The following is a 21,346-nucleotide window of genomic DNA, read 5'->3' as shown; positions in this document are numbered from 1 at the left end:
GATCCTAATCCAGGCTCCTATATCAGCGAGTGAAAGAGAGATTTTAATTGAGATAATCAGACCTGGCATCACTAGTCAGGCTCCATGCTGGAGAAACATAAGAAATTATACCAAAGGCAGGAAAGGGGATGGAATATGGGTATCCTCATGCCAGGAATAATATGCAGCCCTTTAGCGCCTGGGCATTAAAGAGACCCATAGCTCTGGAGAATGGCACATCTATGCATGGCACAGGTATCACCTTTGTGCATCTACAGCAAATTGCTTTTCTTATACTGCTAAGAACAATGGCTTAAGTTTATTAGTAAATTCTATTGAATTTATTAAACACACTTCTGAAAAGACTTTTTTGTTTTCACTTCAAAAAAGAAGCAATTTCACACTGACAGAGGCATTGTTAGTATAGCACTAAATACTTTTACACTCATCAAATTTCTTTGAAAGTAACTGAAAGTTCTGACATCCCCATATTCTACAACTTTATTATGAATTTTCTGCCAAAATGATGCTTTCCTATACACTCCTAATACAAGGATGAAATACTTTATTTAATCTAGTCTTAGGTTCATTTACAATTTTGAAAACTCACTCCAAAATATGTTCTGTAAGCATATGGCCATGAGAGAAATGTATTCTCTCTAGGTAAGTCTGCACTGCCTGATCTGTTGGGACCCTGGAGACACTGCCCCTGTGTTGACTTACTGAGATGAGCCAGCCCTGCAGCTGTGCCCAGCCTGCCCCATCCCCTGCTGATTTGCATGTCCCAGAGCACAGCCCCAGCATTTAAGACTTTTATAGGCTGGTCATACCCTGTGCAGGAGTCAATCTCAGTCAGGACACAGCATGGACATGAGGGTCCCCGCTCAGCTCCTGGGGCTCCTGCTGCTCTGGCTCCCAGGTAAGGAAGGAAAACAGCAGGAATTTACCAAGTCGGTGTGCTCAGTACTGTCTGGAACTTCAGGGAAGTCCTCTGATAACATGATTAATATTAAGAATATTTGTTTTATGTTTCCAATCTCAGGTGCCAGATGTGATATCCAGATGACCCAGTCTCCATCCTCCCTGTCTGCATCTGTAGGAGACAGAGTCACCATCACTTGCCAGGCAAGTCAGGGCATTAGCAATGATTTAGCCTGGTATCAGCAGAAACTGGGGAATCTCCTAAGCTCCTGATCTATGAGGCATCCAGTTTGCAAAGTGGGATTAGCGCCTGGGCATTAAAGAGACCCATAGCTCTGGAGAATGGCACATCTATGCATGGCACAGGTATCACCTTTGTGCATCTACAGCAAATTGCTTTTTCTTATACTGCTAAGAACAATGGCTTAAGTTTATTAGTAAATTCTATTGAATTTATTAAACACACTTCTGAAAAAGACTTTTTTGTTTTCACTTCAAAAAAGAAGCAATTTCACACTGACAGAGGCATTGTTAGTATAGCACTAAATACTTTTACACTCATCAAATTTCTTTGAAAGTAACTGAAAGTTCTGACATCCCCATATTCTACAACTTTATTATGAATTTTCTGCCAAAAATGATGCTTTCCTATACACTCCTAATACAAGGATGAAATACTTTATTTAATCTAGTCTTAGGTTCATTTACAATTTTGAAAACTCACTCCAAAATATGTTCTGTAAGCATATGGCCATGAGAGAAATGTATTCTCTCTAGGTAAGTCTGCACTGCCTGATCTGTTGGGACCCTGGAGACACTGCCCCTGTGTTGACTTACTGAGATGAGCCAGCCCTGCAGCTGTGCCCAGCCTGCCCCATCCCCTGCTGATTTGCATGTCCCAGAGCACAGCCCCCAGCACTTAAGACTTTTTATAGGCTGGTCATACCCTGTGCAGGAGTCAATCTCAGTCAGGACACAGCATGGACATGAGGGTCCCCGCTCAGCTCCTGGGGCTCCTGCTGCTCTGGCTCCCAGGTAAGGAAGGAAAACAGCAGGAATTTACCAAGTCGGTGTGCTCAGTACTGTCTGGAACTTCAGGGAAGTCCTCTGATAACATGATTAATATTAAGAATATTTGTTTTTATGTTTCCAATCTCAGGTGCCAGATGTGATATCCAGATGACCCAGTCTCCATCCTCCCTGTCTGCATCTGTAGGAGACAGAGTCACCATCACTTGCCAGGCAAGTCAGGGCATTAGCAATGATTTAGCCTGGTATCAGCAGAAACTGGGGGAATCTCCTAAGCTCCTGATCTATGAGGCATCCAGTTTGCAAAGTGGGATTCCCTCTCGGTTCAGTGGCAGTGGATCTGGGACGGATTTCACTCTCACCATCAGCAGCCTGCAGCCTGAAGATTTTGCAGCTTATTATTGTCAACATTATTACAGTACCCCTCCCACAGTGCTACAAGTCATAACATAAACCCCCAAGGAAACAGATGTGTGAGCCTTGGGCTGCCTCAGATGCTCCTCCTGGTGCCTCCATGTGCTGAGAGCATTTCTCAAAGTCAGTCAGGTTTTGAAAGTCATTGGGAAGTTTTTGTAGAGGGGGCTAGGGAGGCTCCTCTGAACCCTAAGCCTTTTTTGCCCTCATCCCCAGCAGAAAAGATGTTACAATGCCTGACTTGGCAGAATAAAGAAGAGAGATAAGTTCACCTGAGAAATCTATGTTATGGGATAATTGGAATTCATATAGAAAAAGAGAAGATACTCTTAGTTTTCCAAGGAGAATTTGTTCACATTGACTAAATTAGAGTCTAAACCACAGTCTTTTTGAAGCCTATGGTATGTCATTTATGAAGCAGGTACTAGAGACAAGGGATTCTCAGGTGCTCCTGCAGAAGTTAGAGTGTACCTGTCCCTGGTGGTATGTGCTGAGTACTGTGTGATGATCCTCAGACCTGACTGGGAAGCCCAGGGTGGGGGTGCTGATGCTCTCAGCTGCCTGCAGCATGTCTCCAGGTGATTCTCCAGTCCACACCTAATTCCATGTGTTTTACGTCAGGTGTCAGTGTACCTGAATCCACCATTCTGACTTCCCAGTGTCATAGGAGGGCAACTCGTTGAGCAACTCTAAAGAAACCATAGGGAGAAAAGGAGCTTTGGAAAATGTGATTCCAGAAATGATAGTAATGATGGGGAATTGACAGCTGATTGGCCAGTAAGGTACACTTACTACAAGGCTCAACATATTTCCTGTTACAGATTGTCCCAGAACACACCCGAATGTGCTTTTGATTCTTACCGGCAAGTCTGGATTCATAGCAAGAAAACTTCATTAAGTTGTAGAAGAAACAGAAAAATCAGGAAATTGTATGAAATATATTATAACGCTGTGTGTGGTAACTCTTGCCTGTAATCTTGAGCACTTTGAGAGGCTAAGGCAGGAGAATTGCTTCATCCTAGGAGTTTGAGATTGGACTGGTGTTGGGAAGAGACCCCCAAATCTGGTCATAAACAAACCCCAAAACTGGCCATCAACAAAATCTCTGCAGCACTGTGACATGCTCATGATGGCTATGATGCCCATGCAGAAGGTTTTTGGTTTACCGGAATGAGGGCAAGGAACACGTGGCCCACCCAGGGAAGAACCACTTAAGGTATTCCTAAACCACAAACAATAGGGTGAGCCATCTGTGTCTTAAGGCTCTATTCCTGCTGCAGATAACTAGCAAAAGCCCATCCCTTTGTTTCCCATAAGGAATGCCTTTAGTTAATGTATAGTCTATAGAAACAATGTTTGGCCAGGCATGATGGCTCAAGCCTGTAATCCCAGCACTTTGGGAGGCCGAGACGGGCGGATCACGGGTCAGGAGATCGAGATCGTGAAACTCCGTCTCTACTAAAAAATACAAAAAAATTAGCCAGGTGTCATGGTGGGCACCTGTAGTCCCAGCTACTTGAGAGGCTGAGGCAGGAGAGTGGCATAAACCAGGGAGGTGGAGATTGCAGTGAGCTGAGATCTGGCCACTACACTCCACACTCCAGCCTGGGCGACAGAGCAAGACTCCATGAAAAAAAAAAATAAAGAAAGAAAGAAAGAAAGAAAGAAAGAAAGAAAGAAAGAAAGAAAGAAAGAGAGAGAGAAAGAAAGAGTGCTTATCGCTGACTTGCTGTCAACAAATATGTGGGTAAACCTGTTCATGGCTCTCAGCTGTGAAGGCTGCCAGCCCTTTGATTCCCACTCCTCACTCTGTATTTCTGTGTGTATGTCTTTAATTTCTTTAGCGCCTCTGGGTTAGTTTCCATGACCAAGCTGGTCTCGGCAAGTCGTGCCCACATGTAGGGCTCGAAACTGGGTCGAAGGGTCACCAGAGTGATGGTTGGAGAATGTGGAACTACACTGGCGGACACCTGAGTACTCCTAAGCAGTCCTCATGGTGAGTAAGAAGGAAAGCTCGGAAGCATCAGTGCAACAATGAGACAAGTGTCTGCTCTGCTTCTTTTCACCTTGGAACTTTTTCACACTGATCATAAGGAAAAAGAAGAGTATAAGGAAGTAACAGAAGAGGTGACAGAGAAGGGCTGTTTGCCAGCTAAAGCTAAAGTGGCAAAGGAGGGAGAGGTTTGTCCCTATTCTTCTGCACCACCTCATTAGTTTGAAGAAAAAGACTGGCCTGACCCTCCAGAACTTCCTTTTCCAGAGGACACTGGGTGAAAACTAGTTGCCCCAGTGACTGTTCAAGGAGTGCCTCGAGCAACCACTCTCAGTTCTACTCAGGCAGGAATCCAGCAAGCTAGACAAGAGGGTGACATAGAGGCTTGGCAGTTCCCTGTTAGGATACACACCCCAGATCAACAGGGAAATATTATAGCTACATTTGAGCCTTTTACTTTTAAATTACTCAAAGAATTTAAACAAGCTATTAATCAATATGGACCAGGTTCTCCTTTTGTAATGGGACTGTTAAAGAATGTTGCTGTCTCCAGTCAGATGATTCTAACTCACTGGGACGCTCTTACTTGAGCTTGTCTAACTCCTGCTCATTTCTTATAATTTGAAAGTTGGTGGGCAGATGAAGCTTCCATTCAGGCTGCTCACAATGCCCAGGCCCAACCTCAAATTAATGTAACTGCAGACCAACTTTAGTGGTTGGCTTCTGGTCTGGTTTAGATGCTCAAGTGGTCATGCAGGATGATGCCATACAGCAGCTTAGAAGGGTATGCATTAGAGCTTGGGAAAAATTCATTCAGTTGCCAAAGAATACCCTTCCTTTAGTGCTGTTATGCAGGGGCTGAAAGAAACTTATACAGATTTTATAGCTCAGTTACAGGAGTCTCTTAAAAAGGTGATTGCAGATTCGGCTGCTTAAGATATGGTGTTGCAGTTACTAGCTTTTGACAATGCCAATCCTGAGTGCCAAGCAGCTCTGTGACCTATTAGAAGGAAAGCACATTTAGTTGATTATATTAAGGCATGTGATGGTATCAGAGGTAATCTGCGTAAAGCTACTTTGTTGGCGCAAGCTATGGCAGGCGTGAGAGTGGGTAAAGGAAATACTCCATTTCCTGGAGCTTGTTTTACCTGTGGGAAGCATGGTCATACTAAAAAGAATGTAGAAAAAATCACTGAGTCAGGCCGCCAGTTGAGGGAAAAAAGAAAACTGCTGAGCCTGGAATATATCCCAAATGCAAAAAAGGAAAACGCTGGTCTAATCAGTATCACTCTAAATTTGATAAGGACGGAAACCCGATTTTGGGAAACTCCATGAGGGGCCTGTCTCGGGCCCTGTTCCAAACCAGGGCATTTCTGGCTCAGGTCACTCCCTCACCCCTGTACAATGCCTGCCCCCTGCCACAGCCAGTAGTGCTGCTGTAGATTTATGCTGCACAAAAGCTGTGAGCCTTCTGCTTGGGGAACCCCTGCAATAGGTGCCAACAGAAGTCTGTGCATCCTTGCCAATGGGGACGATAGGATTCCTTCTAGGCAGGTCTAGTTTAAATTTAAAAGGAGTGCAAGTACGTATAGAAGACATTGATTCAGATTACAATGGGGAAATTCAAGTTGCTATATCTACTTCTGTTCCCTGGAAAGCAGAGCCAGGAGAGCGTGCAGCACAGCTCCTGATTATGCCATATGTGGAAATGGGGAAAAGTGAAACTAAATGGACAGGAGGATTTGGAAGCACAAATAAACAAGGCAAAGCAGCTTATTGGGTGAATCAAATTACTGATAAATGTCCTACCTGTGAAATAACTATTCAGGGAAAGAAATGTTTTTTTGATTCAATGTATTGTTTAATTTGTTACTTATGATTAATCAATAATTAATTTTCCCAATCACAGTCATATGTCCTATAAGTTGCTATGTCAGAGACCTGCCTGAAGATGGCAAACACGCTCCACAATAAACAGAAGACAGCTCCACAGTGTTAGGAACCCTGGGAAAGTAGAAATGCTAGTGTCCCATTATCAACAGGGAGTCCTAAAGTTAGAGTGAAATCTTTCCCGTGACCAGGGCACCTGGGAGGAACCACCCGTGTGCTGAGTTGTGGGGAACCGGCCCCGTACCCTGAGGCTGGATTAATGGCCTTGGCCTTTTCCCACCTGCTATGGACTGAATTGTGTCCTCAGATTCATATTGAAACCCTAATTTTAATGTGACTGTAGAAATTAGGACCTCTAAAGACGTAATTGAGGTCATAAGAGGGGAGTCCCTGATCCAGTAGGATTTGTGATTTTATAAGATCCAGAGATCGCTCCTTTTTCTTCTCTCTAACTGCCTTCCCCTCTATGGAAAGGTTGTGTGAATGCATGGTGAGAAAGAAGGTGGCATCTGCAAACCAGAAAGAAAGTCTTTACCAGAAAACAAACCCTGCTTAACATCCAACTGGGATATTCCAGGCACCAGACATTTAATTTAATTGAAAATTAAATGCTGTGGTTTATGCCATCCAGTCCAGCTTTTTCGATGTGGCAGCACAAGCTGACTCATCCACCTTCCCCACCCGCTGTGAGCAGGAGCAGCCTCAGGAGGCCCTCAGGGACATGGGGACCCAGCTTTGCTCCTCTTCCTTCTGCGTTTCCAGCTCTCTGGTGAGGAGGGAGGACTCAGGCTTCAACTTCAGTTTCTGTGCATAAAACATGAATGTTTCCTTCAAGATGAAGTTTTCAGCCCATTTTGATTTCTCAACAGAATTTAATCAAACAGAATGAAGTATTAGAATTAATATTTAGGAATGTTCACATTTGTTCCCCACTTATAGGACAGTTGGGATATTGCGTGCTCTCATCTCCAGGCCCTCGCTGTGTTCCAGGAGACAGGGTCACTCTCACCAGCAGGGCCAGTCAGGGTAATAACAGTGTCCTAGCCTAGCTCCTTGTGAAATAAGGGCTGACACTGAGCTCCTGCTCGCTCCCACAGCCCCCTGGACATGATGCCTGCCTGGGTCAAGGGGGTGAGTCTGGACAGATGTCACTCTGGCCATCAGCAGCCTAACTATCTTCATGACCTCCCATTGTGAACAGAGTCCCAGAAGCTGCTTGAGCCTTGAAAGTTGGACAGAGAAATCCCACATCATTACTATCAGAGGGGGCTGTGAAAAGACCATGGAGGGGTTTCATACTATGACCAGCCACCAACGAGCTATGGCGGCCACTCTGTCTGATGGGAGCCCCCGAAGGAAGACCGGCTTACACTGTCTAACCACTAGAGGTCGTTTTTGTCACCATCTTGGTTCTAGCTGGTTTGGGCCAGTTTCTGTAGTGCATCCTGTTTTGTCCAGATTCTCTTCTGGTCAACGTTGTCATGACTGGTGTGACTGGTGCTCAGAATACAAGTCCTGACAATCTCCTACCTTACACTTGCTGCCTTCTGTGAATCAGATATTCTGATAAGGATCCTGTTGGATCCTACTCAAGTCAGGGGCCACACAGACCCCCACTGAGGACTGAGGCCCACAGGCATCTGAAGACAAGCAAAGGTTCAGAGAATGATAGCCCGTGACTGTCCCCTGTAAAGACAGCTTCTCCCCATATGGCTGAGGGCGGTCTTTGGCTGTGTCCTTCCTTCTGAATGATAATGAGGGATGGAGCAGGTCTCTAAGCAAAACCACAGCAAGACCTTCCTATGTGTGCTGCTCTAACCTGGACATAGGTAGTACTGGATACACTTAAGACAGTGAGGAGATTTATAATCACAAGGAAGAGAGACAGGGAAAGGAGGCGAGAGAGAGAAGGGTGGTGATGTGTGTATAGTACCAACACTGACAGTATGTTCTTTAATGGTTTATTGCTGAGTATGATGCTCCAATGATCAGGTTCTATTCCATGCAGCCTATACATATACCTTATATAGGAAAAGGGCCTTTGAACATATAAATTAAGGATTATGAAATGGGCAGATTATCCTGTATTGACCAGATGGGCCCTAAATGGGCCTGTCTTTGTTAAATGTCTATCTCTATCTTATAAGGACATCATGATTGTCCTTCTAAGATAGACATAGACAGACACTTTAACAAAGCCTGTGGAAGAGAAGGCAATTTGAAGACAGTGGCAGAGATTGAACTGATGTGGACTCAAGCCAAAGAAAGCTGAAGCTAACAAAAGCTGGAAGAAGCCAAAAAGTAGACTTCCCCGCTGGAGTCCCTGAAGAAGCTTGGTCTGATGACAGCCTGCTCTCGACTCCTGAAACTAGTGCTGGACTTGTGGCCTCCAGAACTCTAGGAGAATATATTTCTGTTGTTTTAAGCCACCAAAGTTGTAGTAATTTGTTATAGCAGCACAAGAATTTTAATAAAAAGGGGACTTAGGATAAATCCAGCCTCAAGTTACTCTGATGATTTGTAGTCTCCACCTTTAATTCTCTAATGTTACACATGATTGCTTAGAAGAATAAATAATGACAGTTCTTAGTTGAAAATGACATCTGAGGCTGGGCTTGGTGGCTCACGCCTGTAATTCCAGCACTTTGGGAGGCCAAGGTGGGCATATCACGAGGTCAGGAGATTGAGATCATCCTGGCTAACATGATGAAACCCCGTCTCTACTGAAAAATACAAAAAATTAGCTGGAGTGGTGACCTGTGCCTGTAGTCCAAGCTACTCAGGAGGCTGAGACAGGAGAATCCCTTAAACTCGGGAGGTGGAGGTTGCAGTGAGCCGAGACCCCACCACTGCACTCAGGCCTGGGCAAGAGAGCAAGATTCTGCCTCAAAAAAAAAAGTAAATAAATACACCAAACCAGGACTTGAACTCAGCTCTGGACCAAGTGGACCTAATAGACATATACAGAACTCTCCACCCCAAATCAACAGAATATACTTATTTCTCAGCAGCACATTGCACTTATTCTAAAATTGACCACAGATGCCTTATGTAAATGATGAGTTGGTGGGTACAGCAAACCCACACAGCACATATACACCTATGTAACAAATTTGCAAGCTGGGCACTTGTACCCCAGAACTTAAAGTATAATAATAATTTAAAAAATGATATCTTACTAGTAGTATCTTACCTAGAATCTTCATTCTAAGATATTCAAGGAGTCCTAAGTAGTCTTTTCATATATATATATATATATATATACACAGGTACATTTCCTGGTGCATCAACTAGAGAAAACCTCAGGATGGCCCTTGACTCCCTTGTGATACATTTCAGATGAGTAAACTGTTCATCAGAGCCCAGAGTTGAAACACTTCAACAGAGGTGGTTTGCCCAAAGACACATGGTCAGCAATTTTCAGGACTGAGCTTGGAACCCTCGTCTGCATAACCTTAAAGATGTTGCTTCTGTGTGGCCATGTTTGTTTCACAGAGGATTGAATGGCCTTTAAATTCGGAGAAGAGACAAAGCCAGAAGGGTGGTGTGAAATTCTCAGCACAAGCTCCCTGCTACCTCTGCACCTTGCCGTGATTACCCCAATTATAAACTCAGGCCCTTATGCAGTTTTGTCTACAAAGCAAAACTTCCTCAAAGTCTTTACAAATATTAAATGTCTTTCTTTAATATTTGAGGGCAGGGCAAGGCAATACCTTGCATTGCCCTGAACACTTTGCATCTTGTCTACCATCCTCATCTCTCTGACCCTGTCCTTCCCCCTCAAATTGTGTCCTGTAAATCTGATTTCTCCTCCTAATATGAAAACAAATGGACAAATATTCCCCTACTTTTCTCATATCCAGAGCATACAAGAGTTAATAATCACATATCCAGAGAGTACGAGAGTCAATCAAAGGATTTATCCAAGAGCATCTACACATTACAAGGATTCTGCTAGCCATCTTCACAGTGAAATTTTCTGTGTGTCTTGTTAAAATTGACACTACAAAATGACAAAATAAAAGTATTTGGAAGAACAGATGGTGGCCATGCCCTTAAGGATGTAAAAGACACCCCTGCTCCTTGTGTTAGTTTCCTACTCCTGCTGTAACAAGTTACCAGAATCTTACTGGCTTCACACAACACAAATTTATTATCATACAGTTCTGGCAGTGAGAAGTCTCCCTGATTTAAAATCAAGGTACCAGTAGTGCTATATTCCTTCTGGAAGCTCCAGGGGAGAGAATCTGATTCTCAGTTTTTCATCTTCAAAGACAGCCCCATGTTCTGGGCTGCCTGGCCCCTTTCTCCATCACTGAAGCATCCCTCTCCATTGTCTCCGTTCCTCTCTGACTGTTACTCCCACTTGTCCCTATTATAAAGATGCTTGTGATGATGCTGTCTTTCCCAGATAATTCAGGTGTTTCCTAAATTTTCTGAATATCCCTATGCATGCAAAAGAAAATTGGCAAATATTCAGAATCTACTGTCCAAAAACAAGGGTTTGTACACTATCTTAGGTTGGATCTTTCAGGGACAATGATGCCCATGCCGGCAGCATATTTACAATGCACAGGAAATACTGGGAGGAAACAAAGCAGTGAGAAAGGAAAGAGAGTAGTGATAACAAAAGTGTCCTCAGCAAGAAGCTACCTCTGAGCATGAATGGAACTCAAGCCCACGTGGAAACATGGGAAAATATCTCAGTATTATTCCACCTCAGAAGGGAGGGAGCTGGGGTATGTATACACCTCCCCTGTCCTCACTGATTGAGGGCTTTCCTAGAGGATGCTCATTCCAGATGCTATGATAGGCCATGTGTGCAGGCAGGGCTGCCTTCTCCAGCTTCAGATAGAGCAGTGAGAAAAAGATATGGCCATGGGGGGTCAGCAGAAATATAGTGAACGGAAAATGGAAAGGGTAGCAAGAGTGACAGCTATATTACCCCTCTACACACACACAAAATTGTGTATCGCAATCCAGAACTGCTTCTCTCTGAACGTAAATCTTAGCAAACAGTTTACCAGTAACTTCCCTTGAAATTCAGGCCTCTGGAAAGCAGTAGGAAATCTGTGTACCAGCTATACCACTGCGGTCTGGCCACCCTTAGTGATGCATGAGTAATCCTCCCTGGACTCCCCAGGTTCTAGTCTTCTCATGTCGATGTAGTTGATTCCACTTCCCTTGCTGCACAACCAGGCTGGAATGCCTGGGCAGAGGCAGACATGTGAGGTATAGGGCTTCAAATCTGTTTCCAAGTTTTATACAGATTCAAAGCATTTCTCCATGTACATGGGCGGTGGCTTGGCAGGAGATGGAGACTCTCTTTCCTGGATGTGGAGCAAAGCGGCTGGCATCTGAGTCAGGATGATGTCCCCACTCACTGCTAAAGAGTCAAAGAGAAAAGTGGCATTGATGGTGCAGGGCAGGGATGTGCACTGAGTAGCTGCCACCCTCACAGAAGAGAAAGTGTTCATTGACCTGGCTTTTCCCCAGAGCCTGCCCCTCCCCTGCTTTCCAGAGAAACAAGTTTTTTGAGAGCTGTACCTGAACACTCACAAACACTCTGGTGGGAAAGGCAGCTCAGGGCATTAGGCAAGATGCATTACCTTGGTCTTCTTTCTTTGGAGACAGTTGATGTTGGGGTCTAGATTGACCCAGAGTTTCAAGTTTATCCTGATTCAGGCTTCAACAGTTGGAGGAAGAAACAGAGATGTTGTCTGAAATAAACAGATCTAGCATTACTAGACAACCCTTCATACTGATGACCTATGGGAAAAACACCCAACCGCAGAAAAATGTGTAGAATAAGGGGAGCCGCAAACCAAGATGAAGCTGCTGCCCAGTGAGACCCTGGGTACTAAAGAGACCTATAGCTCTGGATAATGGAAGATCTGTGAGTGGCACAGGCACTGAGGAGTCAAAGCATCATTATTGTGCCTCTGAAGGGAATTGCTTGAAAATATACTGGTAATAAAGAATGTTTAAGGTCACTACAAATACTTTGGAGTGTTTTAAATATGCTTCTGATAAAGACTCTTTCTCTCACATGAAACAATGGGAACCGTGTGACAATCACGGAGGTGTTGTTAATATAGCAAAAGGGATTGTTACTCTCTGTATCCATTTAAGTAACTTGAAGACCTGATAGATGCACCCTCTGAGACTTTATTAGACGTTCCCTACAAATGGTTATACTCTCCTGTACACTCCCAATACAAGTATAAAATATATTATTCCATGTAGTCCTTAGGTTTGTATTAAAGTTTGATTTTTTTTCCCTCAAAATATCTCTTGTCACAACAGTGGCCCTAGAGAGAAATACATTATCTTCTGACAAATCCATGCTGCCCTTGTATGACCTGGGACCCTGGGGACATTGCCCCAGTGCTGAGTTACCGAGATCTGCCAGCCCTGCAGCTGTGCCCAGCCTGTGCCATCCCCTGCTGATTTGCATGCCCCAGAGCACAGCCTCCTGCCCTGAAGACTTTTTAATAGGCTGGTCACACCCTGTGCAGGAGTCAATTCCAGTCAGGACACAGCATGGACATGAGGGCCTCCACTCAGCTCCTGGGGCTTCTGCTTCTCTGGCTCCCAGGTAAGGGAGGAGAACACTGGGAATTGACTCAGTCAGTGTGCTCAGTGCTAGCTGGAACTTCAGGGAAGTCCTCTGGTAACATGATTAATATTAAGAATATTTGTTTTTATGTTTCCAATCTCAGGTGCCAGATGTGACATCCAGATGACCCAGTCTCCATCCTCCCTGTCTGCATCTGTAGGAGACAGAGTCACCATCTCTTGCCAGGCGAGTGAGAGCATTAGCGACTATTTAAATTGGTACCAGCAGAAACCAGGGAAAGCCCCTAAGCTCCTGATCTATGCTGCATCCACTTTGCAAAGTGTGGTCCCATCAAGGTTCAGTGGCAGTGGATCTGGGACAGATTTCACTCTCACCATCAGCAGTCTGCAGCCTGAAGATTTTGCAACTTATTACTGTCAGCATGGTTATGGTACCCCCCACAGTGTTACAAGTCATAACATAAACTCCCAAGGAAGCAGATGTGTGAGGTTGAGCCACCCCAGATGCTCTTCCTGGTGCCTCCATCTGCTAAGAGCATTTGTTAAATTCAATCAGATTTTGAAAGTCATTGGGAGACTTTTGTAGAGGGGGTCAGGGAGGCTCCTCTGAACCCTAAGCCTATTTTGCCCTCATCCCCAGCAGAAAAGATGGGACAATGCCTGTCCTGATTGAATAACGAAGAGATGTAAGTCCACCTTAGGAGTCTGTGTTATGGGATAATTGGAATTCATACAGCAAAAGACAAGCTATTCTCGGTATTTCAAAGAGAAATTCTTCAAGTTGATTAAATTAGTCTAAACCACAGTCTTTTCGAAGCATATGGTGTGTTATTCATGAAGCAGCCACTAGAGACAAGGGATTCTCAGGTGCTCCTGCAGAAGTCAGAGTGCACCTGCCCCTGGTGGTATGTGCTGAGTACCATGTCATGATCCTCAGACCTGTCTGGGAAGACCAGGGTGGGGGTGTTGATGCTCTCAGCTGCCTGCGGCACGTCTCCAAGTGATTCTCTAGTCCACACATAACTCCATGTGCTTTAGTTCAGGTGTCAGTGTACATGAATTCACCACTCTGACTTCCCAATCTCATGGGAGGGCCTCTTGTTAAGCAACTCTAAAGAAACCACAGACAGAAAAGGGGTTTTGGAAAATATGCTTCCAGAAGTGATAGTAGTGAGGGGAATTGACAGCTGATGGGTCAGTAAGGTTGCTCTTTCCCCAAGGCTCAAAACTTTGCCAGTTACAGCTTGTCCCAGAATACACTTGAATGTGCTTTCAAGTCTTACCAGCAAGTCTGGGTTCATAGCAAGAAAACTTCATTAAGTCATACATGAAACAGAAAAATCAGGACAATGTATGAAACACAGTATAAGGCTGTGTGTGGTAGCTCATGCCCGTAATCCCCAACACTTTGAGAGGCTAAGTCCGGAGAATTGCATCATCCCAGGAGTTTGAGATTGGACTGATGTTGGGAAGAGGCCCCCAAATCCAGCCATAAACAGGCCCCCAAACTGGCCGTAAACAAAATCTCTGCAGCACTGCGACATGCTCGTGATGGCTATGATGTCCATGCTGAAGGTTGTTGGTTTACCAGAATGAGGGCAAGGAACACCTGGCCCGCCAAGGGTGGAAAACTGCTTAAGGCATTCCTAAACCACAAACAATAGCATGAGTGCTCTGTGCCTTAAGGACATGTTCCTGCTGCAGATAACTTGCAAAAGCCCATCCCTTTGTTTCCTGTAAGGAATGTCTTTAGCTAACCTATAGTCTATAGAAACAATGCTTATTATTGGTATGCTGTCAATAAATGTGTGGCAAAACTCTGTTCCTGGCTCTCAGCTCTAAAGGCTGCCAGCCCTTTGATTCCCACTCTGCATTCTATATTTCTGTGTGTTTGTCTTTAATTCCTCTAGCACTGCTGGGTTAGGGTCTCCACGACCGAGCTGGTCCTGGCACATGGTGCCCATACATGAGGTTCAAAACCAGGTTGAAGTGTCACTACAGTGGTGTTTGGAGAATGTGGAGCTATGCTGGAGGACACTCGACTACTCTTAAGAAATCCCTGTGGTGAGTAAGAAGTGGAACTCAGAAGCATCAGGGTAACAATAGGTCAAGTGTCAGCTCTGGTTCATTCCACCTTGGAACCTTTTCACACTGATGATAAGGAAGAAGGAGAGTATAACAAAGTAACAGAAGAGGTGACAGAGCAGGTTTGTTTGCCAGCTAAATCTAAAGTGGCAAAGGAGGGAGAGGTTTATCCCTCCCTTTCTGCACCCCCTCATTATTTTGAAGAAAAAGAGTAGCCTGATCCTCCAGATCCTTCTTTTCCAGAGGACACTGGGTGAAAAGTAGTTGCCTCAGTGACTGAGCAGCGCCTTGAGCAATCGCTCTCATTTCTATTCAGGCAGGAATCCAGCAAGCTAGACATGAGGGTGACATAGAGGCTTGATAGTTCCCTGTTAGAATACAACTCCCAGATGAACAGGGAAATATTATAGCTACATTTGAGCCTTTTCCTTTTAAATTACTCAAAGAATTTAAACAAGCTGTTAATCAATATGGACCAGGTTCTCCTTTTGTAATGGGACTGTTACAGAATGTTGCTGTCTCCAGTTGGATGATTCCCCCTGACTGGGACACTCTTACCTGAGCTTGTCTATCTCCTGCTCAGTTCCTACAATTTAAAACTTGGTGGGCAGATGAAGCTTCCATTCAGGCTACTTGCAATGCCTGGGCCCAACCTCAAATTAATATAACTGTAGACCAACTTTTGGGCATCAGTAGCTGGACTGGTTTAGATGCACAAGTGCTTATTGCAGGATGATGCCATAGAGCAGCTTAGAGGAGTGTGCATTAGAGCTTAGGGAAAAAAAATCACTTCAGGAGGAGGACAATACCCTTCCTAATACCCTAATTCTCTTTGGCAAATGGATGTCACTCACATGTGTTTCCGCATTTGGGAGACTAGCTTATGTACATGTCCTCCAGCATAGCTCCACATTCTCCAAACACCACTGTAGTGACACTTCAATCTGGTTTCTCACTTTGTCTGGGCTACATGACAATCAGGAGAGTCTCCTGCCTGTGTTAAATGTCACTTTTTGCAATGTTTTGCAGTGATGGGCATTCCAGCTTCTATTAAAACAGATAATGCCCCAGGCTATAGTAGCCAAGCCTTAGCTACATTTTTCTCTATATGGAATATTAAACATATTACTGGTATCCTGTATAATTCTCAAGGACAAGGCATAGTGGAAAGAATAAATCTGTCCCTGAAACAGCCATTGCAAAACCAAAAGGGGAGAAATAGGGACTATGGGACCCTGCATATGCAATTGAATCTAGCATTATTGACTTTAAATTTTTTGAGCCTCTCTAAAGGCCAGATGTTATCAGCAGCTGAACAGCATCTACATAAACCAGCTGCAAAGACAGAAGCAGAATAACTGGTTTGGAGGAGATATCTGATAACAAAAAGTTGGGAAATAAGTCAAATAATAACATGGGGTAGAGATTATGCTTGTGTTTCTCCAGGCCAAAACCAGCAGCTGATTTGGATACCATCAAAACACCTGAAACCTAATCATGAGCCAGATGCCAAAGAAGAGATTCTGGAAGGAACCCAAGGATGCCCCAGTTTCAGTCATGTGAAGACTGACACTAAGGAGGAGCCCAGCTGTCACGAGCAACACTGGTTGAACATAGCCACCTACCTGGGGACAGATCAAGAAGCTGTTACAGATGGTGGGAAAAACATGAGGAAAGGGGAACAACCAGTCACAATGAGTAATTTAATGATAGATACGGTAGTGATTATCACCACTGCCATGAGTATTCCTTCAGTAAGGGCTGACACAGAGAACAATTATACTTATTGGGGGTATTTATCTTATCCACCACTTCTACGGCCTGTAACTTGGCTGGACCCCATGTGCAATGGAGGTATACACTAATGATAGCTCTTGGATGGGTGATCCTACGGATGATAGAGGCCCATCTCACCCACATGAGGATGGAACTGTTATGAATATTTCTTTAGGATTTGAACATCTACCTATCTGTTTGGGGAAGGCCACTAGTTGCCTACAACCTCAATATCAATCTTGCCTGACGATAATGCCTGGATGTAATCACTCTATGACACAGTTGTACATGCTTTCTGGTCTCAGTGTTTACCAAAATAAATCTGCTCCTATAATTGAGCCATACCACCCCCAAAAATCTATTTGTAAACAGAAAAAAAATGGTCAGAAAAAAATGAATGTACTTGTTTGGGAAGATTGCAATTCAGAACAGGCCAAGGTGCAGCACAGTGATACCTATGCAATCATTATTGATTGGTCCCCTAGGGGATGTTTAGCTTGAATTGCACTTCTCAGTCTGCATGCCACGGCCACACTATGTTCAGCTGGTCTGAATGAAACAGTCATATGGTAGAAATGATAAGAAGTACGGCAAAAGTTCCTATTATCTGGAACCATGGCAGTATAGTGGTACCTCAACCTCAAATGATATGGCCCTCTGTAGGAGCTAAACATAAGGATTTGTGAAAACTATGAATGGCTCTTAATAAGATCAAGATTTAGGAAGGAAAATATACTATGCCCTCACAATATAATCCTAATTACATTTTAGAACTTGCTGAAAACAATACAGTTTGGATACAAAGTTGTGTTTGTCCTCCTTTTCTGTTGGTAATGGGCAATCTAAAGTATGACATCCCGAATTATCATGTAACTTGCCAGGAATGTAGATTGTTCTCCTGTGTAAACTCTTCCTTGTTTAATACTAATCATCCTATCCTAGTAGTGAGAGCTCAAGAAGGAGTATGGTTATTGGTGAAGTTTTCCCGTCCTTGGGAATCCCCTCCCTCTGTAAATATTATTACTGAAATTCTTCAGAAAATTATGAGATGCTCTCGGCATTTCATTGCTACTTTAATCTTGGTTATTATGGGACTGATAGTTGCTGTGGCAACTGGAGTTGCATGACATTCATCAGTGCAAACAGCAGATTTTGTAAATAAATGGCAGACAAAGGAATTCTACTCTGCTGTGGAACTCTCAAACTGAAATAGACCAAAAGATAGTTAATAAATAAGTGATCTCCAACAAACTGTAATGTGGCTAGGAGACTGAGTAGCTAGTTTGGAATATAGAATGCAGCTAAAATGGAACTGGAATGCTTCTGACTTTTGTATCACTCCTCATCCTTATAATGAATCAGACATGAATGGGAAAGAATAAAAAAGCATCTAGAAGGACACTCTGGAAACTTGTCTTTGGATATTGCAAAATTAAAACAACAGATATTTAAAGAATCCCAAACACATGACCTTAATGCCAGGAACCGGAGTGCTTGAAGGAGCTGCAGACGGATTAGCAGCTATTAACAAGCTGCAGATGGATTAGCAGCTATTAACCCATTAAAATGGATAAAAACACTTGGAGCCTCTGTGATTTCAATGATGATTGTGCTTTTGGTCAGTGTTGTTTGTCTTTGTATAGTTGGCAGATGCAGATCCCAACTCTGAGAAAATAGTTTACCATGATAAAGCCGCTTTTGCTTTTATCATCTTGCAAAAATGCAAAAGGGGACATGTTGGGAACAGGCGCCCAAATCTGGCCATAAAGCCGCCCCCAAACTGGCCATAAAAAAATTCTCTGCAGCACATATTCCTGCTGCAGATAACTAGACAGAACCCATCCCTTTGTTTCCTGTAAGGAATGCTTTTAGTTAATCTATAGTCTATAGAAACGATGTTTATCACTGGCTTGCTGTCAATATATATGAGGGCAAAACTCTGTTTGTGGCTCTCAGTTCTGAAGGCTGTCAGCCCCCTGATTCCCACTCCGCACTCTATATTTCTGTGTGTATGTCATTAATTCCTCTAGCACCGCTGGGTTAGAATCTCCATGAATGAGCTGGTCTCGGCAGACTGGGCAACATAGGAAGACTCTGTCTCCACACGCGTGAAAAACATAGATAGATGAGAGGTAGATAGATAGATAGATAGATAGATAGATAGATAGACAGACAGATAGATGTAACAATCATTTGACAATCAAATAAGCCTTCTTTGACAAACAGGAAGACAACAAGAGAAAATCCTAAACATGGATATAGTATTTTTCCCCTTAATATGAAAGTCCTTTGCTTCTTAAAATTACCCAGAACCCAGCAGCACCTCAGCAACCCCGAGAGGGTGTTTTGCATGACATGTAGCAGGCCCACCTCAAATTTCCTGACAGACAGTCTTCATTTTAACATGATAACAGGTGGTTATCTGTTATCTTTATCTGTTATAAAGTTTAACAAGCTATGTTTTAGGTGACATTTTAGCTAAAGAGATTTATGTTTTTCTCAATGAGGCTGTTTAAGAAAATTTCACAGGAAGGTTACATGTTGAAAACATACCCAGCTTTACTTTCAAATTGATGCAACAGTGCATTTGAAAACATTTTGACGATTTCAAAGGTTGAAAAATCATAATTATATATCCATGGATTTATCAAATAACTAGATGTTTAAACGGAGTAAACATTTTTTGAAAGTTTAGTAATTACCAAGTGAAAGAACCAATTAAAATTGTGTGTGCCGATGTTAAGAGTTTCTTGGACTTAGTTGTACCAAGTCAGCTTGGTTTGGGATGTTGTCTACTCCTGCAATCTGCCATGAGAATCTTCTGCCCTGAGTAGTCACTGTCCTTCAGACTTGGCCTCATAAATGCAATCCATAGGCACTTTAAACACTCACCTAATGGATATGTACACCTTGAAATATTTTTCTAACTCAGTGGAGGGGTAAAGGGTTTGAATGGGGATAACTGCCTAATGTTAAAAATGAATCATTGCATCCTATGGAAGTCCAATCATGCATATGTCCCCAACGATGCCATACTGGATGGAGATCGCATAACTGGATGCTGTAGTGATGTCATACCACTGCTGTCGTCAAGGATGCCCTGGGAGACTGGAAGTCACAATAGTGGGCAAACCCCAAGGGTGAAGTCACTGTACACTTTGCAATGAGAGATCAGCAATTCTGTGACATTTGCCATTGGTTTGGAGAGATCATTAGGCCTCAGAAGAAACAAAACTGAAGGATTGGTGATAAATTTATTTTGGAAGAGTTATGACTGCACCTTGGAAAGTAGGTCGAGATAAAAAATAAATGCTTCTCAAATGAATATTCATCTCTATTCCATTACTGAGTATGGGCTTTTAGTAATTAAGAGGATCAAATACTAGGACTTCAGTCAGTCATGTTTCGCAGCTTTTTTAGGAAGTCGCATGAACCATAGAAATCTATGCATGAGCACAAAAATATAAATTTTAGTTGATGAGGCTTGTATGCCTATGACTTTTCTGAGCATTCAACTTGCCAAGTAGCATAACCCCTCCTGAACCACTAACATCATACCACACATCAGTGGTCAGACTAACAACACGTGTCCAGTGAGTACAGTGGAACTAACCCGACATCCAAAGGACAGTGATTGTTTTCCTGTATATGCATTTACCTGTCTTGTCAGTCATGTTTCTGCCAGAATCATCTCTTGGAAGATTTCTGAGTGTTTTCATCAGAGTCAAGAAATCCTTACACAATTTAGGATTGGAATAAGCAACTTAAATATAGCAAAAAAAAAAAAAAAAAAGTGAAGAAACATATGTTCACGATGTTGTCATGTGTCCAGGGGCAGCTGTCCTTACAGAAAGGAGAAAACCCATTACTAGTCAGGGAAAGCCAAAATACATACCCTTGTAATGTCAGATCGCTGTCTTACCAGATGTGCTGAGGCCCTGAAACACCGATGTGTAAGACGTTGTTACCCCCATTAACAGAATGGGAGAATCTGAAAGATGACTATTTATTACGGGTAGAGACAAGATTGAAACATTGTTTTTATTCACTCTTGCCTGGGGTTTTCTGATTGATAGTTCTTAATTCAAAGATTTGGCATAATAATTACTGCATTAAATTGGAAAAAAAATGACAACCATGTGGCCATTTATTTCTCATTATGATGCAGCACAAACTTTGAACACAGGGTCTTATGGTGTAGGCTGGGGTCATAGAATCTGATAATCAAGGGGAAATAGGGTTCCTTTTCCATATTTTAGAGAGGAAGTACAGAATATGCAGAACATAGAGGAATTTCAGGACTGTTTTTATTTAGTGACATTTCCATTGGTAAAAGTTTCTCTTAACTTCAACAGACTTCAGAATGAAGCTTTGAGTAATGCTGCTGAAGCATTACATGCACTTGGACGCTAGTGCAGCAGAGGGGAGGTGAAATGCACAGTGAGCTTAGGAGATGTGAACACCAAAGACAACCTCTTGGTCAGTTTGAATTCAGAAGCACAAGAAATAGTCCATTCATTCTTTCTTACTTGTTCTAGCGTCGAATCAGTTGACCCATGAGAGAAGCCACTGTGCCTGGTGAGGCAAAATTGTGTTTATTTGGATGGATTAGGTGACTTAAAACCAGACTGAAAAAGCAGAGGAGTGAGCTCAGACCGCTCCCAGTACTCATTTCCCTTC

The 21,346-nt window shown here is 43.2% G+C and overlaps 1 long non-coding RNA gene and 1 gene segment (V, D, J or C); both read left to right on the top strand.

Annotated features, from left to right (window-relative positions):
- Positions 1-804: 804 nt before the first annotated feature.
- On the top strand, positions 805-1,084 carry LOC108514939 (uncharacterized). The gene is made up of 2 exons (XR_001881379.1): positions 805-898; positions 1,022-1,084. It is a non-coding gene; the product is annotated as an uncharacterized LOC108514939 (long non-coding RNA).
- Positions 1,085-1,855: 771 nt separating this feature from the next.
- On the top strand, positions 1,856-13,289 carry LOC108514923 (Ig heavy chain V-I region 5-like; the record flags this gene model as incomplete). The annotated part of the segment is given in 2 exon segments: positions 1,856-1,935; positions 12,949-13,289. Coding segments are annotated over 2 exon segments (396 nt in total), but the record flags the coding sequence as incomplete, so codon positions are not given.
- Positions 13,290-21,346: the final 8,057 nt, after the last annotated feature.

This window comes from Rhinopithecus bieti, unplaced genomic scaffold, assembly GCF_001698545.2.
Source record: "Rhinopithecus bieti isolate Rb0 unplaced genomic scaffold, ASM169854v2 scaffold_34452, whole genome shotgun sequence".
Lineage (NCBI taxonomy): Eukaryota > Metazoa > Chordata > Mammalia > Primates > Cercopithecidae > Rhinopithecus > Rhinopithecus bieti.
Note: the sequence above shows the minus strand (reverse complement) of the source record. Positions and strands in the feature narration are given on the sequence as shown.